At 59.2% G+C, this 26440-nt stretch overlaps 2 protein-coding genes and 1 long non-coding RNA gene across 4 annotated transcripts; 2 read left to right on the top strand and 1 right to left on the bottom strand.

The window, feature by feature from the left end:
• Window positions 1-513: 513 nt before the first annotated feature.
• HCN3 (hyperpolarization activated cyclic nucleotide gated potassium channel 3) lies at window positions 514-9810 on the top strand. Its single transcript, XM_042926135.1, has 8 exons — window positions 514-791; window positions 3853-4282; window positions 5188-5349; window positions 5723-5941; window positions 6343-6489; window positions 6908-7148; window positions 7949-8113; window positions 8549-9810. Exons 1-8 carry the CDS (start codon window positions 514-516, stop codon window positions 9247-9249), a joined length of 2343 nt encoding a protein of 780 aa, XP_042782069.1. The 3' UTR covers window positions 9250-9810.
• Window positions 9811-10925: 1115 nt separating this feature from the next.
• Window positions 10926-18283, bottom strand: PKLR (pyruvate kinase L/R). Of its 2 annotated transcripts, none has more exons than XM_042926197.1 (11): window positions 18108-18283; window positions 16964-17146; window positions 14894-14985; window positions 14649-14780; window positions 14378-14564; window positions 13746-14016; window positions 13474-13624; window positions 13024-13176; window positions 12764-12930; window positions 11866-12047; window positions 10926-11357 (listed from the first exon to the last, which is right to left on the bottom strand). In XM_042926197.1, the coding sequence occupies exons 1-11, from the start codon at window positions 18205-18207 to the stop codon at window positions 11251-11253; spliced, it is 1725 nt and encodes a 574-aa protein (XP_042782131.1). In that variant the 5' UTR covers window positions 18208-18283; the 3' UTR covers window positions 10926-11250. The 2 variants fall into 2 exon arrangements, with proteins under 2 accessions (XP_042782131.1, XP_042782130.1); XM_042926196.1 differs by lacking the exon at window positions 18108-18283 and adding an exon at window positions 17284-17395.
• On the top strand, window positions 12983-14801 carry LOC122212335. Its single transcript, XR_006199102.1, has 3 exons — window positions 12983-13408; window positions 13811-14039; window positions 14658-14801. It is a non-coding gene; the product is annotated as an uncharacterized LOC122212335 (long non-coding RNA).
• Window positions 18284-26440: the final 8157 nt, after the last annotated feature.

The following is a 26440-nucleotide window of genomic DNA, read 5'->3' as shown; positions in this document are numbered from 1 at the left end:
AAGACAGTGAAATGCAGGAAGTCCGTGAATTGGAGTGACCGTTCCCCACCTCTTCTTTGGTCCCCAATTCCTCGCCCTCCGGAGACTCCGGGATCTACAACCAGCGTCCGCTTTTCCCGCCATTCACGGACGGCTCCGCCTCCCTATAGCTCATTGGCTAAGAGCTCATCAACACCAGATCACGCCCCCTTCGTGACTCCGGCTGTGTTTCCCTGCCTCTTCCTCCCTTACTTGGGGGCCCGCCCCCATCTGCTAGGCCACGCCCATGCCGGAGTCTTCCCTGGAGGCGGGCTTCCTTGGCCCCGCCCCCTCCTGGGGAGGCTCCCGCCAGGGGGCGCCGCGCAACCCGCCGCCTGCCTCCCGCCCGCGAGTCTGGCGCACACACCCCCTCCGCCCCGCAAGCCGGCAGCTCGGAGCCCGCCGGGCTGCGCCGGCTCCTGCTCCGGGAGGGGTCGGCGTCCCGGATGGCCGCGGCAGGGTCTAGGACGCCAAGCGTGTAAGCCACCGGGCATCATGGAGGCAGAGCAGCGGCCGACTACGGGAGCTGGCGAACGGGCGACCCCTGGGCTGGAAGCGGCGCCTCTGGCTGCTCCGGCGCCTGTGACCGCGGCCTCGGGACCGCTGCCCGGGTCTGGGCCCGAGCCCAAGAGAAGGCAACTCGGGACGCTGCTCCAGCCCACGGTCAACAAGTTCTCCCTTCGCGTGTTCGGCAGCCACAAGGCAGTGGAAATCGAGCAGGAGAGGGTCAAGTCAGCGGGGGCCTGGATCATCCACCCCTACAGCGACTTCCGGTACTGGGGCCCCAGCAAGGAGGGCGGGGGACACAGATCCCACCCCCATGGGCCGCGACACGGAGGCAGGGCACGCCTCACCCTCTACAGACTCTTCGTTTCCGGCCCGGGGGTCCTTGGGTGGGACAACAGAGTCACTTCCCCCAGTCTAGCCTGGGAATTCTTGGGCGAGGGATCCCCAGCCGGAGGTCTTCAGTGACTTGACACCAGAGGAGACACCAGAGACCTGGGTTTACCGTTTCAGGAATCCAGAACTCCACCTGGACCACAGAGACTACTGGAGTTAGGGACGACTGCCTCCTGCAGTCCTGCCGGCTGGGGATCTGGGAAATTATGCCATGTTCCAAGGCTCGGGGTCAGCCTGAGGGGGAAACCGAGCTCTGCTGTCTCCTACCCCCAGCACCTGCCTAGTTCAACAGGGCCGACTACCAGGAAAAATAGAGACGCTGGCGGGGCGCGGGCGGGATGTCCCGGCTGCGGTTCTTGCCGCTGTCCCTGGTGCTGAAGGCGGGATGTAGCGGGGCAGGGCCGGGACTCCCAGCGATTGAGGAAGCAACGGCAGGGGCACCCTCCCAGGTGCCTATCAGAGGGACCGAGGGTGGAGGTGGGGCCATTTCACAGTCCCCGTCAGGCTGTACCTCTACATCAAGGTCGCTAGGGGAGGAGAGCAGCTCTGTCCTTGGGGGAAATGAAGGACAGCTTTTGGATGAGGCAACAGTGTGTCCAAAGCACCTCAGGTGGGGAGCAAAATGAGCAGGAAAGATGAGGTGTGGATCAGGAGCCTGGAAACACAATTGGAGACCTGGACATCATTTTGAACCCACAGACATACACACTCCCTAAATGTTCCTCTTTCTCCCATTGTTCCTTTCTCTCCCCTATTCTTTACTGCCTCATCCCTACCCCACCAGTGCACCTGTTTTAGCCTCCTGTGATCTCCCCCCCCCCATTTTACCCGCAGATGTGTCCCCAGAAGCTGTGTATTATCATGCCGCTTCTCTGTCTTCTCTACTGCATCACCCGCTAAGCTTGTGACTGCCTGTGAGTCAGGCTGTGAAGATGCTCCATGGCTGGGCGAGCCCTCTCCTCTCCCCTCCCCTCCCCTCCCCACCCCTCCCCTCCCCTCCCCTCCCCTCTCCCCCCCTCCTCTCCGCTCCCATCCCCTCCTTTCTCCTCCCCTCCCCTCCTTTCTCCTCCCCTCCCTCCCCTCCCCTCTGCTCTCAGCACACAGTACAGGACTCTCCAGTGGCCCAGGAGGGAGGGGAAGGGGGGGGGGGTCAAGGATTTGTTGTTGATAGAAAGCACACGGTCTGAGGGGCTTCCTGGAGACCTGGCTTTGGGGACCCCTGTGCTTCTTTTAGAAGCTGAAGAGATTGATTTTGTAGTCAGAGTCAGAAAGGGCTGAGTCCTGACTTGATACTGCAATTAGGTGTGTCCTGGAATTAAACCACTCTAGCTAACGCTGTTTTTAACCACTTCAGACTTCTCCGCATGAAAGCTTCGCTAGCTTCCTCCTGACCTCTCCTTTCCACACTTTCACCACAGCAGTGTGGCTCTCCCCTGCCAGTGCCCTTGTCTGGGCTTGGCCAGAGCGCCAGCAGGCACAGGGAGATTAGGGAAGGAAAGGCGTGCAGAGCTTTTCACCGCGCTGCCTCAGGATCTCCTGTGGAGCTTCTCTATGTGCAACCCTGTCTGAGGTGCTGGGGAGGGGGGTGGGGCATCCCTAAAAAGCTCAGTTCGGATGGGAGGCAGAACAGACTCCCCCCCCCCCCCCCCCCCCCGTTCCATACCCTGACACAGATGAGCAGATCCCAGCAGAGAACCAGGAACTATGGGTCCAGCTGGGTTGGGAAGGGAAGGAGGGGTGGGGTGGGGAGGGCCGGGGAGGGCGTGAAAGCCTAGACTAGGAATGGGCAGAGAGCTGAGATGGAAGCAGCAGCAACCTCTTCAGAAATCTGGGAACAAAAGGTGGGTGAGTCATAAAACCAACCAGTGCTTGTATGGCACTATCGTATCCATTGTCTCAGTGTGTGTGTTTTCAACACTCCTGGGAGGTTAGCACAGGGTAGTTTATCTTTTTATTTTACTTTAAGATATATAATATAGTGACATAAATCATGTACATGATATTACGTATATATTATACGTATTAAGCAGGTATATGTATCTGTACATATGTACATGTATACAGCGAGGATGTATACATATAGTAGGTGCGTGTGTATAGCAGGCATCTGGGTAGGATAGTGTATAATGATACATCATGTTGCATATATATTCAAAACGCACGTGTGTGTATACATACATATATATACATCTACGTGCACACACATGTGTATATGTCATTCCAAGGCACACCCCCCCTGTAACGACCATCCAGGTCAGGAGAGGCTAGGTTGCTGGCACCCCAAAGCATCCTTACTGCTCCCACAGTCCTTTCTGCAACCTACTTTTCTAACTTCTGAGGCACTCATTTTCTTACTTTTCTTCATAGTTTTACCACTTTTCTGTGAATTGCTAAACACTGCAATTTAGTCTTGCCTGTTTTTGAACTCTGTACAAGTGAACTCATCCACTGTGTATCCTTTTATTTCTCGTTTTGTTCAACATTGAATTTGCAAGATTCAGCATGAGGCTGCCGTTGGGTGGTGTCGGGGTTGTCTATTATTCTGGGGCGTGAGTATACCACAGTCTATTCACCTACTGTGTTTATCTTATTTATCTGCATTTTTCTACGGATGGACGTGTGGGTCATTTCCAGATCCAATGCTGCTATGAACATTTCTGTATACATCTCCTGGAGCACATATTTCCCTTGAGCGTGTGTATGCTCCTAATGGAATTGCTGGGTGGCAGGGAATGCAAATGTTTAGCTTTACTAGATAATAGCAAACTGGCTTCCCAAATGGTGGTCCCAGTTTACATTCCCGCCAGCTGTAAGTGGCCATCCCGTTATTCGGTAATCCTTGCCCGCTCTTGGCTGTATCAGACTATCTGCCGTTTGTCTGGTGGCTGGTGAAGTGTCATCCTGGCCTTCCTCCCCACCCCACCCCCACCTTAGGTTTTACTGGGACCTGATCATGCTCCTGCTGATGGTGGGGAACCTCATTGTGCTGCCTGTGGGCATCACCTTCTTCAAGGAGGAGAACTCCCCACCTTGGATCGTCTTCAATGTCCTCTCTGACACTTTCTTCCTGTTGGATCTGGTACTCAACTTCCGCACAGGCATCGTGGTAGAGGAGGGTGCTGAAATCCTGCTGGCCCCTCGCGCCATCCGGTCTCGCTACCTGCGCACCTGGTTCCTGGTCGACCTCATCTCCTCCATCCCCGTGGATTACATCTTCCTGGTGGTGGAGCTGGAGCCACGACTGGACGCCGAGGTCTACAAAACGGCGCGGGCCCTACGCATCGTGCGCTTCACCAAGATCCTCAGCCTCCTGCGGCTGCTCCGCCTCTCCCGCCTCATCCGCTACATACACCAGTGGGAGGAGGTGGGGCAGGGAGGTGGGCAGGGGGGCTCGCAGGCCCCTCCGGGACGGCGCTATGGGTGGGGCTCCTGGTGATGCTACGGGGTGAGGCGGCTGGGTGGGCTGCCTCCAAAGTGGGTGGGTCAGTAGCAGGGGCAGAGTGAGGGTTCGGGGGGTACCCCCCCACACACACCCGAGGTGAGGAGGGCGGAGCGCAGAGGCTGGAGGAGCGCTTGCAGGTTAGCTGGACTCTGGAAGGAGGGAGTGGGAGACATTGGAGTTCCAGCGGCAGGGGAGCAGGATTTAGGGGTGCAGAGTGTGGGCTGTGCAGTTTCTTTGCCTGTGATCGTATCCCAGTTTACTATACGCTATAGGAGACTCGGTTTCCTCTTCTAGAAGATGAAAATGTTAAATACACTTACACATGATGAGGTGTATCATAAGGATAAAAGGAAATAATACCTGTAACTTAATACCTCCTAGAACAGTGCCTGGGACATAGTAAGTTGTCAGCGTGTTTTCTGTGAGTGTTACTGGAGGGAAGGGGGCTGTTGGCATGAATCCTCGCACACGTGCCCCGAGGACACGACACCGGGCATGCCCTCTCTCCTCTTTTCCAGTGGGCACAGCCTGGGCAGCTTGTGCAGTAGATTTTTTTGAGTTTCTGCTGTGACACTGTGTGTGATTCTGGGCACGTGACTGGCATCGATTCCCTCTCCGTAAGATCAGAGAGTAGTAACACAGCCGACTCTGTATTAGCTGTACGTGTGTGCTGTAGAGCTCTGTGCAAACGAATAATAGCGCATTTTAAAGATCCGTGGGGGCTGGGGCTAGAGAGGAGTTCAAGGAGAGAATTGGCAAGGCCAGGAATAGAGGAGGACCGGCGGGGAGGGGTCCCGTCCACAGCCGCCGTTCCTCGGAATCCTCAGATCTTTCACATGACCTACGACCTGGCGAGCGCGGTGGTTCGCATCTTCAACCTCATCGGGATGATGCTGCTGCTGTGTCACTGGGACGGCTGCCTGCAGTTCCTGGTCCCCATGCTGCAGGACTTCCCCCCTGACTGCTGGGTCTCCATCAACCACATGGCGGTGAGGACTCCCACGACTCTGCCTTCCGGGCCCTCGAAGGGCTCTCGTGCTTGAGTAGCGGGGCCGAGCACTGGGGCCGGAGACGGGAGCTGCCGAGCGAGGAGGTGGGGAGCTGAGGGTGGGGGAGGCTACCTACAGGAAGTGCTTTTGTGTTGGAGGGAGCAGGCAGGGCAGGAAACCTAGGCAAAATGGACCCCCCCGCCCCAGGCTGCGGAGAGGCCCCCAGAACCAAACTGAAGTGCCTCCTGGGAGGCCAGTCTGAAGCAGAAAGGGGCACACAGAAGGACCGCCAGAGAGGGAAGGCGGGGGGGCAGGAGGACAAGGAGGCTCTGAGGAGGCTGTGCCCAGCTGTGCAGTACACTCTGCCCTCCAGAACCACTCGTGGGGACGCCAGTACTCCCACGCCCTGTTCAAGGCCATGAGCCACATGCTGTGCATTGGCTACGGGCAGCAGGCACCTGTCGGCATGCCCGACGTCTGGCTCACCATGCTCAGCATGATCGTGGGCGCCACGTGCTACGCCATGTTCATCGGCCATGCCACCGCCCTCATCCAGTCCCTGGACTCTTCCCGACGTCAGTACCAGGAGAAGGTGAGCAGGGGCAGGAGAAGGAAGGGGTGGGCCTGCAGGGGGGCTAGGGGCTGGGTAGCTCAACTTGAGGCCTGTGCTCATGCTCCTGTTGGGTCTCCGTGTCCTTCCCTGCCCTGTGTCTGTTTGTGTGTAACTTCTTCCTTGTTTGGCCCTATGTCCCTGTCCCTGGGCCCCTCCCCTGCCCATGTCTGGACTTTCCTGTCACTGTGCTGTGTGTGCTCCCCGTATCCACTGTTACCCACATGTCCTTCTGTGGCCCTGTGTACCCCCTCTGTCTCCATGTCTCACCCCTCCGGGTCTGGCCTGTGTCTGTGATCTTTCTTCCACACGTACCCCGCCACTGCTCCTGCGCCACGCGTGTCTCTGCACCCTCTCACCCACTGCCGTCGCCCGCCCCCCAGTACAAGCAGGTGGAGCAGTACATGGCCTTCCACAAGCTGCCCGCCGACACTCGGCAGCGCATCCACGAGTACTACGAGCACCGCTACCAGGGCAAGATGTTCGACGAAGAGAGCATCCTGGGCGAGCTGAGCGAGCCGCTTCGGGAGGTGGGACTGGGCCCCGGAGGGGGCTGTGCAAGGACCGGGGCTTCTGAGGTGCCGTCTGGGGTACGGGCTCCTGGTCAGCAGGTGCACCTATAGGGAGTGGGGCCTGCGGAGGGCCTCGTGGGAGGCCAGGCCTTGGGGGGGGTGCTTTTAGGGATTAGGGTCTTTCTTGAAGGTCTTACGGGGGTGAAGGATACGCGGGGCCTGCAGGGATCTCTGTTTGGGGGGCACGGTCCTGCGGGGGATTACGGGGGAGAGCTCTGGAGGCAGGAGTGCAGGGATGGTCCCAGGCCCACTGAAGCATCCCCATCCTTTGGCAGATCATGACCCCAGGGGTGGGGCCTCTGGAGACAGATGAGCTCGATGGGGGCACCTCGGGGGAGGGGGCGCAGCCTGCCTGACAGGCCCCTCCCCTGCCCAGGAGATCATTAACTTCACCTGCCGCGGCCTGGTGGCCCACATGCCACTGTTCGCCCACGCCGACCCCAGCTTCGTCACAGCGGTGCTCACCAAGCTGCACTTTGAGGTCTTCCAGCCAGGGGACCTCGTGGTGCGCGAGGGCTCCGTGGGCAGGAAGATGTACTTCATACAGCACGGGCTGCTCAGCGTGCTGGCGCGCGGTGCCCGGGACACCCGCCTCACCGATGGATCCTACTTTGGGGGTCAGCAGGCCTCAGGGAGGGTGGGGGGACTGGAGCAGGGGACGGAGGGCAGTTGCTCCCCTGGATCACTGTTCCTGCCTGGCTGTGTGCAGAGTCCAAGACTTCTAGCCCTTCCCTAGGCCTCCTGAGTCAGAATCTCTGGGCCTGGGGCCTGGAGCTCTGTGGCTTTAAATAGCTTCCTAAGAGATTCTGATTGGTAGCAGCGGGGCGGGGGTGGGGAAAGTTCCTGGGCCACTGGGCCTTCTAAGACCCTCAAGCGGTGAAGTCTGGGGACCCTAGGAGACGAAGGAAAGACAGGAATCGAGCCATACTGTTCCAGGGGCTTGAGTTGGACGGTTCCCTGGTGGGGTGCCCTGTGGGGAGGGTCCCGGGACCCAGGCTGCGTCAGTGGGGGCCACCCCACCAGATGTCCTCTCTCAGGCCCCAAACCACCCCTGCTCGCTAGCATCCCTGGATGCCCTTTGCCCTTTGGCACTGCTTTTCTCCTTCTGGGTTGCCCTTGGACTTCACGCAAAGGGGTGGGAGGGGCAGGTACACAGAGGGCACTGCCCCAGGCCTGCCCCTCGGACCAGAGCAGAGGAGGTGGCCGGGAATGGAAATGACTGGCATAACGGAGCCAGCAATGCCCACCTGTGTGCCAGCTTTAATCTGGAGAGAGTGAGAAGGATGGAGGGAGACGATGCTTGGGGCGTCTCAGGGCCTTGGCCCCGGGCAGGGAGGGGGCGGGTCAGCTGCCGCGGGCCCGGTGAGAGGGCGTTCTGGGGACCGCGGTCCTGAGGGCCTCTTCCCGACTTGGACAGAGATCTGTCTGCTGACGCGGGGCCGGCGCACGGCCAGCGTGCGCGCCGACACCTACTGCCGCCTGTACTCGCTCAGCGTGGACCACTTCAACGCCGTGCTGGAAGAGTTCCCCATGATGCGCCGGGCCTTCGAGACGGTAGCCATGGACCGGCTGCGCCGCATCGGTGAGCCTCGTCCAGCCTGTCTGCCCCGGGTCCTGGCCGCGTCCCCGCCCCGCCTCCCCTGCGAGGGGCCCCCAACCTCCCAGGGCCCAGGCTCCGGCGCTTCGGCATCACGCCCCGGCCCGCGCCATTCCCGGCAAATGCCCCGCGAGGCCTCCGGCACAGTGTCCCCCGCCCCTGGAGAGATGGCCCCGTGTCTCTGTGCCGAGTCCTCCTTCCCTCTCGCCCTCTCAGAGACATCCTCTCATCCCTGACCCTCCTTCTCCACCCCTGCCTCCCAACCTCCACCCCCTCCCCCCATCCCCGTCCTCTCCTTCCCATCCCTCACCCGCTGCCGTCCTCCGAGTTCATCTTCTCATGCCCCTGCTCTTTGATACCCGACCTCCAGCTTGGACTCCTTCCCCATCTCCACTCTCTCCCTCCCGGGACCATTTCTAGGCAAGAAGAATTCTGTCCTGCAGCGGAAACGCTCCGAACCAAGTCCGGGCAGCAGCGGGGGCACCATGGAGCAGCACTTGGTGCAGCACGACAGGGACATGGCCCGGGGCGTTCGGGGCCTAGCCCCGGGCACAGGAGCTCGGCTCAGCGGAAAGCCAGTGCTGTGGGAGCCCCTGGTGCACGCGCCTCTGCAGGCGGCCGCCGTGACCTCCAGTGTGGCCATCGCCCTGACTCACCAGCGGGGCCCTCTGCCCCTCTCCCCTGACTCTCCAGCTACCCTCCTCGCTCGCTCTGCCCGACGCTCAGCAGGCTCCCCGGCCTCCCCACTAGTGCCCGTCCGAGCCGGCCCTCTGCTGGCCCGGGGCCCGTGGGCATCCACCTCCCGCCTGCCTGCCCCACCTGCCCGAACCCTTCATGCCAGCCTGTCCCGGGCTGGGCGCTCCCAGGTGTCCTTGCTGGGTCCCCCCCCAGGAGGAGGTGGACGGCGACTAGGACTTCGGGGCCGTCCCCTCTCCGCCTCCCAACCCTCTCTGCCTCAACGGGCAGCTGGTGACGGCTCTCCTGGGCGTAAGGGCTCGGGAAGTGAACGCCTGTCCTCCTCAGGACTCCTGGCCAAGCTGCCAGGGACAGCTCAGTCGCCCAGGCCATCAGCACCTGAGCCAGCTGCCCCCCGGGGCCCCCAGCTCTCTGCCAACATGTGAAACCCTTGGGTAAGCTCTTGGGTGCGCCAGTGCGCACCCGAGGGCAGATGCCTCTTGGGGAAGGTCAGGGAGACCCGAAACACGGCCCTGTGGGAATATCTCCCCAGGAGATGGCCTCTGTCCTCAGCTCGGGCACCCTGCAGCCTGTCTGACATCCTCCTAATCCACTCACCCGTTCATCAAATGTACTGAGCGCCTACCACATTCAAGACACTGTGCCAGGCGCTACATGTCCTCACTGCCAAGTAGAAGTGACTCTGAGGCCTCCGAGCAGGGTTTCTCCTGCGATAGTCCTGCCAGGCGCAGGCTCAGCCCCAGGCCCCCGCCTCACGAAGCACAAGTCCTTGTCCCCCCCCCACCCCCCATCACTGCCAAGCAACTAGATGTCTCTGTTTCCCTGCCCTTGACCCCGCAGGAACCACCTGCTGTGGGTTGACTTCTGTCTCCCTGGCACAGCCGGGCACTGCCAGTCACCTGTGCCTCCGCTTCTGTCAACAGATGTCTTGGCTCCCCAGCGTGGGCACCCACCATCACTGCCGCGTGTGGCCCCTCCCCCTCCATACCTCCTGCCCCCCCCCCCCCCCCACACTACTGTGGGAACACCTGTCTCCTGTCAAGTTCGCTGCACCTTCTGTCCCTGTGGTACAACTGTCTTTGTAAACTGGGAGCAGCCTCTTCCCTGCCCCAGTGGTGTCCCCCTTGAGGCCAAGGGACGGTTGGCATGTCCCTATTTAATGTGCCAGCCTGGATCCCCCAGGTGGGGGGCAAGCGGCTGAATCCTTAGGTGGCCATTTTTTTCTTTCCTTCCTCCCTTCCTTGTTTATTCTTATTTATTCAATCATGTAATAATTGTATTTATTCATTTGCTAGTTTTATTTATCATTAATTCATTTTATTCAGCCATTCCGTTATCCCTCCCTCCCTCCCTGTCCTTATAGGGTCCTCGCTCAGCTCTATCAGCAGGCAGCAATATTGAGCCCTCTCCCTACAGGGAGCTGCAGAAGGGTGGACTCTTGCTACTTTTAAGGGTTTTGTTCGGAGTTTAGAGTTTACCATTGGTGAGAGAGAAAGGGGAGGACCCGAGACATCCGAGCCTGGGGAAGGGCAGGCCCTTCGGTACCTTTGCCTTCGCAGGCACAAGGGGAACCCCTTACCCCACGTCCCAGGCCCCACATCTGCTCTACAGTAGCAGAGAATGCAGGGCCAGGACCCTAAGTCATCCTTCTCTTGGGTGAAGAGTCCTGGGTTTTAGAATCACTCCCAAACAGCTGGGTTTAGAAAGAAACTAGAGATACTTGTCTTGGCTCCTGGTTTGTGTGGGGACCAAGGTGGGCAGGAAGGAATGTCTGGGTGCAGGAGGAAGCAGCGGGGCCTCTGACCCAGCAAGGCACGAGGTGGGCATGAGAACAGCCAGGGAGCGGCCTACTGGTGAGGACAGTGACGGGATGAGCCCACGCGGCTCTCTGTGCTCCCCGGCACTGGTCTACCCCGGTTTCCCCCAGAACGGTGGTGCTTTGACGTCACCGTGTCACGGTGAGGAAAGAGGTGGCATTGTCCCCAGGAGATGCATGAGGGCCACACTGAGGGTATCAGACTACATGGATATGGAACATTTTTTAAATGGTGACTTTGTGGAGACGGTGGACATGATGGCCCTGTTCCCCTCCTCCCCGCAACCCCCCCCCCCCCAGTATGGGAAGCCCAGAGGAATAGAATTAACCAGTTAAGCTAGGATTAAAGGCTCAGAGCATCTTAGGCTGAGAGCATTGGGTGCAGGGACGGGAGGACTGGTGCTTCCAGATGGCCAGTGCTTAATTGGACACAGACTTAAGGGGCCTGCGTGAAATGGAGCGGGGAAGGGGCACCCTGGGATGGGGCTGGATGGCAGATGTGGCCTAGGCAGGGAGGGAGGAGAGCAGAGAAGACGGCCGTGGGGCCGTAGGGGTGTGGGGTGGAGGGGGTGGGGGTCCGGGTTGGGCTGTGTCAGCGGGGCACGGCATCTCAGGACACGCTCAGCACCCGCATGATGTTGGTGTAGCCAGAGCCAGGTCGCCAGCCTGTCACCACAATCACCAGGTCCCCAACGCGGAGGAAGCCATGGAGCTTTCCTAGCAGGGGTGCGGGAGGAAGATGACCATCAGCCGTTGGGGGACGCTGGCCAGCCCCACAGTGAGAACCAGCCGCCACCCTCCGTCTCCTCCAGTGCACAGAGTCCCATAGGTGGCGCCACAGAGAGTGTGGCCGCCGCGGGTGTGCGGGCCGGGCGGCTCAGTACTGGGCCTGCTGCCAGTGCTGCCACGCCCCCGGGAGGAGACAGAGTATGCTCACAGCCACACAGCTGGGGGGACGGGGTCCCCCTTGTACTCTCACCTCTTACTCCTTACGTCCCATCCAGCTCCAGCAGCGGCGGCTGGGCCGACCCCTCTCCCACTGCCCTCCTCAGTGTGTCCCCTGGCCCCCGGAGGCCCAAATAGCCCGGTGTCTTAGTGACCTTCTCAGGGAAAATCTGGGACCAGAGGAGGGAGGCGAGGCCCTTCGAGTGGGTGTGGAAAGTGGGGTCGGGGGCCTGATGACACAGACCTAGGGCTGGGTGGGGAGGAAACCGAGGTGGCTCACCACTCTCAATGCCAAATTGGACCCGGTGATCCACATCGTCTGCCCAGATGGCCTCTGGAGGTTTACTGTAGAGCACGGGGAAGACCCCTCGGAACAGGTGGGCCTGCCGGGCAGCCTGGGCAGAGCGGGTGACGGCAATGACCATTGCCCGAGGTCGGTACCGAGACAGCAGCTGTGCTGAGCTGCAGGAGGTGGAGAAGGTCTCAGAACAGTGAGGCAGTAGTGAGCCAGGAAACAAGAGTTGGGGTTCTGGTCCCAGGTGTCACAAACAAGCTGTGTGGCCCTGGGTAAGTCATCATATACCTCCGGGCCTTGTTTTTCTCACCTGTAAAATGGGCATAAGAATGCCTGCCCTTCTTACCACATAAGGAAGATAAGACGCAATGAAGGACATGTCAAGGCAGATAATAAGAAACTTCTGGAGAAACATGAAACCCTATCGTACTTAACTCACAAACGTCTCTTGTTAATCCTGACGACTCCACGAGAAAAAGTGGTCTATAGAGCCTGGGTGACTTACCCGAGGTCTCAGGGCCGATTTGAGAGCAAAGACTTGAACTAAAACCTTCTGGGACCTTCTGGAACACTCAGCACTGTAAGGCTTTGTGGGGTGAATGTAGAGGACTTGCTCAGGGGCCCCAGATGCCCAGATGGCCTGGAAGCCAATGTGCCCAGTGATGTCACACTGCCCTTCCAGCTCCCTGGAGCTCACTAGCACAGTTCCTGCCGTGCCCAAGGCCCGCCCCCGCTGGCCTCCCGCTCTCCTGGAGCTCCCTCTGCTCTGGCCCCAGAATTCTATCCTTCGTCCCTGATGACAAGGCCGAACCCAGGCCCGGGGCCCGTCCCAGTGTGCCCCTGACCCAAAGCTCTCTCTCGGTGCTGCCGGCGTCCTCCTTACCGGCCAGACTTGCTCAGCACGACAATGGCAGCAGCACAGCACTTGAAGGAGGCCTCCACCGCGCCGATGGCAGTGACCTCAGTGGGATCCCGGCTCAGGGGCGCCACCCGGCGCAGCTCCTCAAACAGCTGTCGGTGGTAGATGGCAGCCTCGGCCTCCCGGGCGATCTGCGAACACCTGGAGGTCAGGCGGGGGCGAGCCGCTGGAGCCCGGAAGGGGCGGGGCTTCCGGCGCATCTGTCTCGGCGGGGCGCCCCCTACCGCGTGCTGCATCTTTACTGCCTCCACGGGAAATTTGCCCTTGGCGGTCTCCCCCGACAGCATGATGCAGTCCGCCCCGTCCAGCACGGCGTTTGCCACGTCGCTCGTCTCTGCCCGAGTCGGCCGGGGCTTGGCGATCATGCTCTCCAGCATCTGGGGGACATCTGGGCGTCAGAGCTGTAGCAGTCACACTCTGCCTGGGGTCCCTGCCCGAGCTACTTCTCTGCCACTCTCAGAGGGCCCTGAAAGCCAGGGTCACAGCCACGAACTGTGTGCCTCTGGCTGTCCCGTTTCCTCGTCTCAAAACGCGGGCTCACAGTGTCTCTTCCCAGCTCGGTCGCTTGAGGATCAAACACTGGACGGCAAAATGTGCTAGAGACCGAAGGTGAGGATGTTCACCCTCCCCCAGCCCGGAGAACGCGCGGGGCCCCCCGAGGGCTCACTCCAGACCTGCGTGGCACACACAACAGGCTTGCCCGCCAGGTTGCAGCGTCCGATCATCATCTTCTGAGCCAGGAAAACCTTCTCAGGTGGGATCTCGATGCCCAGGTCTCCTCGAGCCACCATGATGCCGTCGCTCACCTCCAGGATCTCATCAAACCTGGGCGGTTGGGGTGTCAGGGCTGAGGAAGGGCCAGGAGACGCCAGGGAGAGGCAGGCTGGAGAAGAGGCAGGGCTTTGGGGACGGCTGGGGCCTGGTGGGGACAGGGACCAAGCCTCACCTCTTCACGCCTTCGTGGTTCTCGATTTTGCTAATGATCTTGATGTTCTGTCCTTCCGGCCCCAGAACTTCCCGGATGGCAGCCACGTCACTGGCTTTCCGCACAAAGGAGGCAAACACGATGTCTACCTCATGCTCCACCCCGAAGCGCAGGTCCCGGGCATCCTGCTCGGACAGCCCCGGCAGGTCCACCTGGGCTCCGGGCAGGTTCACGCCCTTGCGGCTGCCCAGGACGCCGCCGTTCTCCACGTGGGTCTCCAGCCCCTCCGGGCCTGCAGGCATGGAAAGAGCCAGCGTAGGTCAGGGGCGAGCCGCGGGCAGAGTCGTGGAGGGGGGGCACGGGGCGTGGGCCCCCAGGAAATCAGGAACCCGTGTCCTATTGTCTGGCCACCTTGGGGCCTGGGCCGTGCACGGAACAGGCACCGGTGGGCGTCCGTGGGAGGGACGACGAACCCGGCAGTCCGGCCCCAACCCGGGTTGAGCCCTCAAGCCTGGACCCCGGGGGCTCCGGGGACGGGTGGGGGAGGGCGCTGGCCAGGGGCGGGGGCGGCGGGTCTACGAGGCGAGGCGAGGGGGCCAGGGAGAAGGAGCGCACCCCGCGTCCCCGCGGCTGGGGCGGAGGCCCATCCGCACCGATTTTCTGCACCTGGAGGGAGATGAGCCCGTCGTCTATGTAGATACGGCTCCCCACCGACACGACCTTGACGATATTGGGGTAGTCTACCCACACGGTGTTCGCGTCCCCCCGCGTCCGGAACGCCGGGTCCACGGTCACCAGCACCCGGGAGCCCTTCACTAGCTCCACTTCGGTCTCGGGGCCCTAGGGGCGGGGCCAGAGGGGCCGTGAGACCCGCCCCCGGGCCCCCCCCACCCCCGGCCCCGCCCCAAGCCCCGCCCCTCTCACCCCCTGCAGGACCCCGGTGCGTATCTCGGGTCCCTTGGTGTCCAGAGCGATGGCCACGGGTCGGTAGCTGAGCGGAGAAGTTGCAAAGCTCTGCACGGCCTCCCGGATGTTGGCGATGGACTGAGCGTGGTACTGCGGACCAGCGAGCGGGCGTTTCAGGGGAAGGTCGCCAGGGCGCCCCCGCCCCCCAACCCCGTCCCGCGCAGGCCTTGGCCCCGCCCACCCGGCCCCGCCCCGCCCCGCACCTCATGGGAGCCGTGCGAGAAGTTGAGGCGCGCAATGTTCATCCCGGCCTTGATCATCTCCTTGAGGCGCTCCACCGACTGCGAGGCCGGCCCTGGAAGCGGGGATCCGCTCAGGCGACCTTCTTCCCAAAGCCGGGGGTGGGGGGGTGGGGGGGGGCAGCAAACCCATCACCGCGCCACGGGAGGCCGGAGACCCGACCTTTATTCCCTGAGCAGCCTCTACTCCCCCGTCAGCAGCTCTGCTTCCCTCTGCAGCCAACACCTGCCTCCCGGGGGTGGGGGCGCTGTGGGGGGCTCGGAGGGGAGCGTCCTCAGCCGGGCGGCGATGTAGGTGCTGCAGGGCGGGGGTCCCCCGGCGCGGGAGGGGGCACGGCAGGAGACGGCTGCCGGGTCGGGCATTTGGGGTCCGTCTGGGCCTTTGGAGCCGAGAGGCCTTCTAGGCCCGAGCGAGCTGCCCTGCCCCCCTCCCCCCCCCCCCTCCCCGCTCTGCCGACCTCCCCAGCCCGAGCCATCCGTGCTCTCCTCTCTACTGGAGCGTTCCCATCAGCATGGAAGCCTGTGTTCTCGGTTTCATCACCAAAGACCCTCTGAGTCCCAGTTCCCCTCCGGCTCCAGCCCTGTCTCCTTGCTCTCCTTTGAAGAACAACTCGTCGCATGAGTTCTCGGAGCTCGCTGCCTCTGGTCCTCCCCCCGCCCCCTGTTCTTCCTTGTTCGGGCTCCAGTCGGCGCTGGCCTCCCGCCTCGCCGGCACCTCTTCCTGCCAGGGTCACCGGGAACCTCGGTGTCGCTAAATGCGGCCACTGACCCCTCGGCAGCACCTGACACGCGTCCTCACGTGGCTTCCAGGACGCGCCCCTCCTGGCTTCCTGCTCCCGGGGCGGCCGCTCCTTCTCTGCCTCTCTTGCTCCCCCCTCCCCCACGCCCTTCACATCAGATGCCTGATTCTCTTCGCTCCCTTGGCGGTAGTCTGGTGGCTTCAAATGCCATCTAGATGCTGGCACCTCCCACATTTATATCTGCCACTCGGACCCTGCCCCAAACCCAGACCTGTGTTTCTGGTTGACTCTGTGCCCCTCAAACTCCCCCGCCCCCAGCGAGCTCCTATCTCCTCCCCTCAAAACCTCTCCTCCACCGTCTTTCCTGCTCAGTTGATAATGGGACCTTCTAGTTGACTCCTCTCTGATTCCTTCTTCAGCCCCACCGCCACCCCAGTCTCCCCAGTACAGCCAGGGCGGCCCTAGTGCAGTGGGAGACCAGTCATTCTCCTGCTCATTGCTGGGCCGTCGTTTCCCACTTCTCTGGGTGGGGGGACCCCACTCAGACTGTGACAGTGGCTACCAGGCCCTACATGGCCTTCTTCTCTCTACAATACCTTCATCCGGCCACTCTCCCCTTGATGTCTTCTAACCGTCCCAGCCTCTTTGACTCAGGGCCTGTGTGCTGGCTGCCCCCTGGTCTGGAACTCTCCCCCACCCGCCACAGACACCGCCCTCCTCACATCTCCTTCCGTCTCTGCGCAGATCTGATCTTCTCCCCGCTTGGGACGGCAGCCTGCCCCCCCCCCACCCCCCGCCCTTGGTCCCTTCCTCCACTCCATTTTTCTTTTTTCCATTGTTCTTATCACTTTTTCACGTGCTAAATATTTACTCCTTTTTAAGTTATTATGTTTAGCCTTTTTCCATTTTTATTATTTTGAGAGAGAGAGAAAAAGAGCACCCGTGGCAGAGGGTCAGAGCGAAGGAGAGACAGAATCCCAAGCAGGCTCTGCAACAGCGCAGGGCCCCATGTAGGGCTCGAACCCAGAAGCTGGGAGATCGTGACCTGAGCCGAGGTCAAGAGTTGGACGGTTAGCTTAACTGACTGGGTCACCCCGGGGCCCCTACAGTTAGTATTTATTGTCTCACCCAGCTGGGTTGTCAGCTCCCCAGGGGTCGGGATCTTTGTCTGCTTCGCTGATCTACCCCCAGGGCCTGGGCCTGACACCTTGGCTACCAAGCCTCAACAAGTATCTGTTGAATGAATGACCCGGCCTGAGGTCCGGGAGGCTGGGGGTGGGGGGGGGTTGCTTACCGATGGTGGCGATGATGCAGGTACTGCGGGCGGCCACGGGCTCTGAGTCGATGTCCAGCAGGCACAGGTGCTCCAGGAAGGTGTCCGCCATGGCGGCCGACAGCTGCTGCCGCTCGAAGAAGGCGGTGCCCAGCTCGCAGGCCAGGTGGGCCCCGCTGACCCGCCGTAGGTACCCGGCTGGCCCTGCAGCAGAAGAGGGCTGTGTGGGCCCCCGCCTCACCCCCCCCCCCCTTCATCCCAGCGCTGCGCTCCCGCCCTGAGCGCTCCAGGTTTCCCGGGGTCCTTCCTCGGGCCTGGGCACTCTACATGCATTATCCTACCTAGTTCCAAGGATCCTGTGGAGCGAGTACCGTTACGTGCTCTACAAGTGTCCCCATTTTCCAGAGAAGGAGACAGGGGTTGAGGAAGATTAAATAAATTGCCCCAGATCATAGAACTTCTAAGTAACAGAGATGGGATGCGTGTCCGGGTCTGACCCACTCCGGCCTGCCCTCACAACCCCGACCTCCCGCCCTTCAGCTGCTGACTTCCCTCAGCCTCGGCCCATCACCATCTCTGGTCCACACTGGCTGCTCATTGTCCAGAATCACCCAGTCCCCTTTCCTAAGGTTCCCGTTTTCTTCCTTCCAATTGGTGGACTTCCCGAGCCCCTCCTCTGAGTTCCCCAGCTCCTTCAATGCTACTCTGGTCCCAGGGTCCCCGGAGCTTGACCCGGCCCAGCCCAGAGGAGCCCCACGTCCAGCCGCACCCTCCATGCTCCCGGGTGCCCTCCTGTCTCTGGGTGTCTGCCCCACACTGTCTGTGGCCGAGGCACGAGGCACGGGGCTAGGGAGCAGTTGTGTGTGTGCTGGTTAAAGTGTCACCACCAGGGGCCAGAGTCCAGGCAACACGGGCATACCCCGTGGTTCCCGTGCGGCAGGCTCCTGTGTGCTCTGCCTACAGGCGCTGGGAAAGAGGCTCAGGCCAGGGCCCAAAACTTAACACCGGGGAGACTCCAATAAACACAGACCCCCACCCCCACCCCCGCCCCAATGCCAAGGCCCTCTCGGCCGGCAGCAGATGTCTATTATTTGTATCTCTACCTCCGCTCCTGATTTCCACCCTCGTTGCCTCCTATGCAGTGGCTTCTGTTGCCTCTCCTTACCTCCTGGAGCCCCGATCAGGATGGTATTTATGAAGTCCCTTAGGGAATTAGAGATCCTTGACCAAAAGTCCTGGGGTGGCACATTCTCCTGGCGGGACATGCTACAAAGGAAGGGACTATGTGTGGGGTGGGAGCATGGGCAAACTACTGTCTTATCTAAGGGACCAGAGAAGAGAAGAGGGGCACGCCCTGCTGGCTGCCCGGGTCCCCACACGCTCTCCCTCCCCCAGGCTTGCACGTGCTCTGCCCCGTCTCCTGGCATTCCCCCTCTCTCATCCATTTTTCCCGGTAAGTCTTCCATCCACTCATGCTGTCATCAACCTGAATAGAGATTTTGGTGATATGGCCCCTTTTCCTTTGTCCTTTACTGAAATGAGCCCTAGATGAATCCGGGAACAGGAGGATTTATGGTAGAGACTGGAGCCTGAAGGAAGGGGCTGGGGAGCACTTTGATGGTGTGGGGACAGTCTCTGGACGGGCTCTGATGGCATCGCTGTCACCGGGACGCTGGCTACCTTTTGCTCATTGACCAATACTTATGCACCACCTACTTCGTGCCAGGTCCTGAGGATACAACGGTGGGCAAAACAGGGCCTTTGTCCTCTATGGAATTAGCAGTGTGGGGAGACAGCCTATAAACAAGCACCAAAGAAATGAATATAGAACCACAAAGTTTGTAAGTGCTGTTAAAGAACCGATCAGGGTGTCAGAGCAGCAAAGTCAACAGGGAGGAAAGAGAGAAATGTATTTTATTTTAAAGTTTATTTAGGGGCATCTGGGTGGCTCAGTCGGTTAAGCGTCCAACTTCAGCTCAGGTCATGATCTCACAGCTCGTGAGTTGGAGCCCCGCGTCTGGCTCTGTGCTGTCAGCACAGAGTCCGGAGCCTGCTTTGGACTCTGTGTCTCCCTCTCTCTCTGCCCCTTCCCTGCTCGCGCTCTGTCTCTCTCTCTCTTCCTCAAAAATAAACATTAGCAAAATTTTAGGGGCTCCTGGGTGGCTCAGTCGGTTAAGCGTCCGACTTCAGATCAGGTCATGGTCTCGTGGTTTGTGGGTTCGAGCCCCGCATCGGGCTCTTTGCTGACAGCTCGGAGCCTGGAGCCTGCTTCGGATTCTGTGTCTCCCTCTCTCTCTGCCCCTCCCCTGCTCACACTCTGCCTCTCTTTCCTTCAAAAATAAATAAACATTAAAAAATATTTAAAAAAATAAATTTTAAAGTTTGTTTATGTATTTTGAGAAGGGGGAGGAGCAGAGAGGGAGAGGGAGAGAGAGAATCCCAAGCAGGCCCCATGCTCAGCTCCAAGCCCCATGTGGGGCTTGATCCCATGACAAGGAGATCACGACCTGAGCCGATACCAAGAGTTGGACACTCAACCGACTGAGCCATCCAGGTGTCCTGAGAAATGTATTTTAGGTGAGATGGTTTGGTAAGGCCTCTTTGAAGTGTGATCGTATTTAAGTTGAGATTTGAAGGATGAGAAGGAGCTAGTGGGGACAGTTGGAAGAAAGGAGTTTTTCTGTGGGGTTGGAAATATGTGTCGATGCTCTGAGGAAAGAAAAGGCCTAGTGCTGGGGGCGGGGGGGGGGGCACTGACGCCGTGTGCCCGGCGGAGGGGCGTATGTGCAGGGGTCAGGAGGCCGGGTGCCCGGCGGAGGGGCATGGGCCCTGTGAGGCTGGAGACACAAGCAGGGACCTGGAGGGCACCGGTGGAGTGGCCTGACCCAGCGGATACTCTAGATGCCTGTCACTGGCAGGTGGGGATCACAGAGTAGCAGCGGCCAGTGTCAGGAGCAAGCCCGGTGGGAGGCAGTGGAGAGACGGATGTGCGATGTGTCTGGACAAGAGCACACAGGGTGGAATGATGGATGCGGGGAGGATGCGGGGACAGGCAGACGGAGACTTCCATCCCCTGAAGGATGGCGCTGGCGGGGGGGGGGGGGGGGGGGGGGGCGGGGTCTGGCTTGACCAGTCGGGTAGATGGCAGTGCCATTTACTGAGACCAGTAACCAGTTTGTGGGAGAAACATTCAAGGTTTTAGTTTTATTATTATTTTTTTTTTTGAGAGAGAGAGAGAGAGCGCGAGTGGGGGAGGGGCAGAGAGAGCGGGGAAGGGGGACAGAGGACCCAAAGCGGCTCTGCTCTGACAGTAGGGTCCGATGGGGGGCTTGAACTTAGAAACCGAACCGCGAGACCATGACCTGAGTCAAAGTTGAACGCTCAGGCGCCCCTCAAGCTTTCAGTTTTAGCCAGGCTAAGTTCAAGGTGCCAATTAATCGTTACATCCCCAAGCAGACATTAGGATGTGTGCATTGAGCACCGTGGGTGTGCCGGGCCAGTGGTCGACACCTCACGGGTATCTTCTCCTTTATCACCGTGACAGCCTAGAAGGAAGGGAGGATCGATAGCCTGTTTGATGGTGAGGAGACTGAGGCTTGCGGGGTGTGCTAGCATCTTCCGTCGCCACTCCAGATCCTTCCTCTACCCTTGTCCGCTCTGTCAGGGGGCCAGGAGGCTGAAGGCTTGTCCATGGCTTCTGTTGGGCTTGGCCACAGAACAGGAGATGAGACGGAGGAGAGGGAGGCTGGGCATTCCACACACCCCCCCCCGCCTCCCTGCCAGGATGCTGTAGGTCACGGCTGCCACCAGAGACCCTCTCCAGATTCTAGGGGCTCTTCTCTCCCCATCCCCTGGGCCCCCAAAGTGGCACTAAGCCCACTGTTTCTAGATCTGGGGTAATGCTCTGTCCCCTGTGGTTCAGCAGCACCCTGTGCACACCTTTGGATATAACCCTGCTAGGAGACGTTGCCCAATTTATCTGATTGGAGAGAACCCTTAGTTCCTGATGGAACCCTGCCTGATACGCTTTGTCTGGGGCTAGAGATCTTGTCGGCAGTGGAGCTGGGATTCGGACTCAGAGTGGTTGCAGAGGCTGAGCTGTAGCCCCTAAGCACCATCCCTCCCGTGAGACTCTAGTTGGAAAAAGAAAGGGGTCAGGTAGCAGGAGGGACTTACCAAGGGGAATGAGCACAGATCCAAGGCTCTGTTTCTATTTAAAAATTTTTTTGACCTTTATTTATTTTTGAGACAGAGAGAGACAGAGCATAAACGGGGGAGGGTCAGAGAGAGGGAGACACAGAATCTGAAACAGGCTCCAAGCTCTGAGCTGTCAGCACAGAGCCTGACGTGGGGCTCGAACTCACGGATTACGAGATCACGACCTGAGCCAAAGTCGACTGAGCCACCCAGGCGCCCCCTAGGCTCTGTTTCTAGAAGACAGGAGAAATAAAGATGGTTGAAAGCTGTAACCAGAGGGAAGGGACGTAACAGACTTTAGGGACTGGGGGATTAGGACTTGTGCTCGGGGGTTGGGGAGGGACATGGGATATTTAAGGCTGGCCTGGCAACTTCAGACAGACTGGAAGGCCACCTGGGAGGAGAATCCGGGAGATCCAAACCCCAAGTAGCTTAACAGGAGGTGGGGTTGATGCCCGAGAGCAGGCCCTGTCCTACAGAGGGACCAAAGCTTTGGCCTGAAATCGGGTCAAAGAGGAAAAGCATTCTGGCTGACCCCCGGCCCACAAGCGACTGCACCATGTGAGACGTATTTTGCTCCTCATCCAGGGCCAGGCAGCTCTGCGCAGGAGGCCTGGAGGCGACAAAACCAGGCCCACAGGCCTGCACATCCCAGCGGGACCGGACTGTCTGGCTCTGTCCCATGAGAGCCCTCCCACACCCCGAGACGCGCACAAGGCTGCCCGACGCTGGGTCCTGAAAGTCAGGCCCCCGCCGCGGGACTGGGGACAGACAAGAACGTTGGCAGTTAGGTTTCACAAAGTGTGTCGGGCCGGTGACCGTGTGGTGTTCAGGACACAGAGGGGACAGGAAGGGTGGCATGTTGTGTGTGAGGGAGGGGGTCAGGAGGTTGCACCCTGGAGGCCGCAGGGTTGCTGCAAGAGGCCAAGGACAGAGAGTGCCCAGCGCCGGTACACGTGCACACAGACACTCCCAGTCCGCCCACGCGCACGCGCACCCTACCCCCGAACCGGCGCTTCCACTCCCGCACACACACGCTCTCTCACACGCGCACAAGGTCCCCCCCTCTGCCCCCCAGCTTGAGGACGCTCGCTCGGCAACACGACCCCGGCCGGCCGGCGGGGGGCGCCTGAGAGCTGCCCCGGGGCCCTTGAGGCGTCAGGGGCCCGCCCCCGCCGGCCGGACACTCGGAGCGGCGGTTTTCTCTTCCGTCGAGACAGACCAGCTTCCCCGCGGGGCGCGGTAACCGGCGGCCGCGTTGCCGCTGTTGTGGACGTGCGCCTGGCCGCCGTCTCCGACCTCCGGAATCAGAATATGGGGGGTGGGCCCTGCGGCTGTATTTCCAAACGTTCCAGAATTTGAATTTGTTCAAACATATTTACGTTTATTTGCATAAACACTTGTGCAATATACAAAACTCAGAGGTCCAGCGTGTGGGTGAAGTTTCTCCCTTCCCGCCCCCAGCCCCGCCCCCGCCTCTCAGCCCTTCCCCCGCTCCAGGACGTTCTACCAGATTTCTGGAGTTTCTGGGTCTTCTCTCAGAAATGGACTATACAGGTACAAACAATATATATCCCTCCCCTCCCTTTTAGATATAAGAACATTTTGTTTTATTATGATTTTTTCACCCATCTCTGCCCAGTGTGGGGCTCGAACGCGCGACCCTGAGATCAAGGGTCACTCCCTCCACTGACTGAGCCAGCCAAACACAACCTGTCCCTTTTTTACGCAAGTGGTAGCAGGGCACTGTACCCTCCATTCTGTACCCCACCTTACCCTAGAGCTTGGACTCTGTGCATATGGAGAGAGCCCTTAGTTTTGCCCACGACGTTTGTAGTGGCCTCTCGGAAATCCCTCCGTGATCTCTGCCCAGAGAGCAGCTATAGGCTGAGGCCAGTCCAGGCCCAAGTCTCTTTGAGTTTTTCCAAAAATTGTGTAAAATATACACAGGCTAGAAATTACCAGGGCACCCAGTTGGCTCAGCCGGTGGAGCGAGCGACCCTTGATCTTGGGCCATAAATCCCAGCCCTATGTTAGGTATAGAGATTACTTAAAAATAAAATCTTCTAAAATTTACCATTTAGGGGCGCCTGGGTGGCGCAGTTGGTTAAGCGTCCGACTTCAGCCAGGTCACGATCTCGCGGTCTGTGAGTTCGAGCCCCGCGTCAGGCTCTGGGCTGATGGCTCGGAGCCTGGAGCCTGTTTCCGATTCTGTGTCTCCCTCTCTCTCTGCCCCTCCCCCGTTCATGCTCTGTCTCTCTCTGTCCCAAAAATAAATAAAAAACGTTGAAAAAAAAATTAAAAAAAAAAATAAAATAAAATTTACCATTTAACCATTTTTAGGTGTACCATTCAGCGGCATCGAGTACATTCTCAATTTTGAGCACTATTTCCAAAATTTTTCTCACCGACTCAAACAGAAACTTCTGTCCTCATGAAACACTAACTCCCCGTGCCCACCCCCACCCCCCCACCTCTATTCTCCTTCGTGTCTCTATGGGTTTGTCTACTCTAGGGACCTCGTGCAAGTGGGACCACGCACTTCTAGTCGACGGCTTCTTTCACTTAGCCATTTCCACGGTTCCGCCATATTGTAGCAGGTGTCAAATTTCCTTCCTTTTTAAGGCTGAATAATATTCCACAGTCAATCTAGCCCACACTGTGTTTCTCCCTTCATGTGTGAATGGCCCCTCGGGTTGTTCCCGCCTGTCGGCTGGGGTGAATGTGTTGCCGTGGACGCGGGTACATGGCCTGGAGCCTTACGTGAAGGCCTGACTCATTTCCCCCGGACTCTGGTGTTGCCTGTGGCGAGAAGAGGGACGGGGTCTGGAGAGGAGGGGCAGAGGAAGCAAACACAGCCCACCGATGACCCCCCTCGCACAGAGTGCAGCTGACGGCCTTATGAGGCCCTCCTCCTTCCCAGTACGCCCCCACCCCCCTCCCCTGCTCAGTCGCTTTAACGCAGGCACGGTGGCCTCCACCTTTCCCACACGAGGCAGGGTGGCAGCCCCAACGTGCCCTCCCTGTCTGTGGGGCCTGTCCTCCCCCCTGCTGGCCTAACCGCTGGCTGCTTCTGGCCCATTTTTTCTTTCCAGGCACCGCTGAGGCCTTCTCCAAGCACCCATTGACCACTGCGGGCTTCCCCTACGCTTTGCTGTCCTCTCCTCCTCAGCTGTGACACATTTGACTTGTCGGACATGTTCCCACCCCACCTAGAAAGCCCGGTCCAGGACAATGTGTCTGCGGTTCCCTGGTCTATTCCTAGCGCCCAGCAGGGGCTCAGTAAGTGACTTCGCGTGGCCAGGGGCCCAGCTCTCGGGGTGGCTCACCTGTTCCAGCCTCTCCCCTGGGATGTGGACCCTCATGCCCAGTGGCCCGTCTCCCACCCTGCGGGGCAACTTCCTCCTGGACCTTCTGCTGCAGCCAAGTCAGCCTCTTTTCCCTGCCTTCCCTCACTCCCTTCCCTCACTCTGACCTGCCCCTCTCCACTGTGTCTGTATCTTAGTGAACCTGAGAGCCTCCCACTATCCAAAGCTAAGCTCGGTCAACAAAACCTGTACGTTCCAAACATTTCCCAAACCCTCCCTCTCACCCTGTGCAGTGGTCACTACCATTGCTGGTAAGGCCCCACCCCCACCCCGCCAGGGGCCCTCCCACCGGGGTCAAAGTTGTCTACGAATCAGGTCTGACTACTCTGCCCTGACCTAGGACCTCACTGGCTTGTCAGGGCAGGCAAAGACCCAGCTCACTTCTCTAGCTGCACCCCTCCCTTTCTGCATTCCCTGGCTCGCCCCTCCCCACACTCCCCAACCGTGACTGGCTCTCTCTCAGTGCCATGACTTGGCACACACTGTTCCCTACACCTGTGTGTCCTTCTTTATCTTCTCTGTTAAACAAAATTCCTGTTCAACCACCCCAGTTTCACCTCCCTTCTGTCATCATTAGATAGGTTTCTTACCTCCTTCTTCAGTTAAATTTAAGATACTTATCAACAGGGGTGTAGAGCTTACTTAAGTACATAAATAAATCAATCAATGGGGCGCCTGGGTGGCTCAGTGGGTTGAGTGTCCCACTTCTGATTTCGGCTCAAGTCATGATCTCATGGTTCGTGAGTTCAAGGCCTGTGTTGGGCTCTGTGCTGACAGCACGGAGACTGCTTGGGATTCTCTCTCTCTCCCTCTCCCTCTGCCCCTCCCCTGCTCATGCTCTCTCCCTCAAAATAAGTAAACATGAAAAAAAAAAAGGCTAGGTAATTAACCCTATTCACACAACCAATAAGGATTTGAAGTAGAGTTTGAGGGGTGCCTGGGTGGCTCAGTCGGTTAAGCATCTGACTTTGGCTCAGGTCATTATCTCATGTTTCATGAGTTCGAGCCCCACATCAGGCTCTCTGCTGTCAGCACAGAGCCTGCTTTGGATCCTCTGTCTCCCCCCACTCTCTCTGCCCCTCCCCTGTTTGTGGTCTCTCCCTGTATCTCTCAAATTAAATAAATAAACCTAAAATTAAAAAATGAAGTAGAGTTTGAACCCAGGAACACATCTTCCTGCCCATTTCTTCCCTTGAGCCCTGGAGGCTTCTCAGGGGGCTAGGGGAGGGGCTGGCCCCAGGACCTTCTCTCTTCCCAGGGAAGGTGTGTTTAGGAGGCCTTCCCCCATGGCCCTGCCCAGCGTTTCCCCGCAAGGATTAGGCTGGCCCGGGAGAGCCCAGGGCTCTTATCCTACCCACACTGATCTAGAGTCTCCAGACATCTCCCAAGCCCCCTAGGGAAGATCACTTCCTGGAGGTCCCAGGCTGGGGATGAGGGAATGAGAGTTCTCCTTTGGTTCTTTAGTTCTGGGGGACACTGCCTTCCCCATGTTAATCCTCTCTCCCATTTCCTTAACCTGGAGTTTGCAATGACAATGAATTAATAACTCCTTGGATTTCAGTGGACTTGAATATTTATAAAGTCTTTCCCCCTAGTTTGCCACTTTTGACGGTCCACTCCGCTCTATAAGCTAGTTACATAGGACATTTGTGCTTTGATTCATTAAGAGTACACCTAGGCCTCCGAAAATACGCCAGTGTCCTCGATGGACTTCGGAGCCCACTCTGAGAAGTCACGGGGCTTGCTGAAGTTCACCCAGCTGCTTACGGTGGGGCCAAGGCTTGCACCAGGCAGCATTTAAGCCCAGGGATCCTCCTTCAGCTGTGCTAGGAACTGAAAGGACCCCGCCTAGAACCAGTTTCTCTTCCCGTGAGCTTCACTCACTCCTCTCCCTGGGGGCGAGCTAGCTGGGAGCCGCACCCAACTCTCTTCA

Source organism: Panthera leo, chromosome F3 (assembly GCF_018350215.1).
Source record: "Panthera leo isolate Ple1 chromosome F3, P.leo_Ple1_pat1.1, whole genome shotgun sequence".
NCBI lineage: Eukaryota > Metazoa > Chordata > Mammalia > Carnivora > Felidae > Panthera > Panthera leo.
Note: the sequence above shows the minus strand (reverse complement) of the source record. Positions and strands in the feature narration are given on the sequence as shown.

What these genes read in the sequence shown, in the direction of transcription:
- HCN3 (XM_042926135.1), top strand. Translation starts at nt 514, where the DNA reads ATGGAGGCAGAGCAGCGGCCGACTACGGGAGCTGGCGAACGGGCGACC. An exon ending in ACATACACCAGTGGGAGGAG is followed by an intron (nt 4,283 to 5,187) that starts GTGGGGCAGGGA and finishes CGGAATCCTCAG; the next exon opens with ATCTTTCACATGACCTACGA. An exon ending in GGACCGGCTGCGCCGCATCG is followed by an intron (nt 8,114 to 8,548) that starts GTGAGCCTCGTC and finishes GACCATTTCTAG; the next exon opens with GCAAGAAGAATTCTGTCCTG.
- PKLR (XM_042926196.1), bottom strand. Translation starts at nt 17,395, where the DNA reads ATGATCTGGGGCAATTTATTTAATCTTCCTCAACCCCTGTCTCCTTCT. An exon ending in CACAGGATCCTTGGAACTAG is followed by an intron (nt 17,147 to 17,283) that starts GTAGGATAATGC and finishes CTTCTGCTGCAG; the next exon opens with GGCCAGCCGGGTACCTACGG. An exon ending in CTGTTGTGTGTGCCACGCAG is followed by an intron (nt 13,177 to 13,473) that starts GTCTGGAGTGAG and finishes GATGTCCCCCAG; the next exon opens with ATGCTGGAGAGCATGATCGC.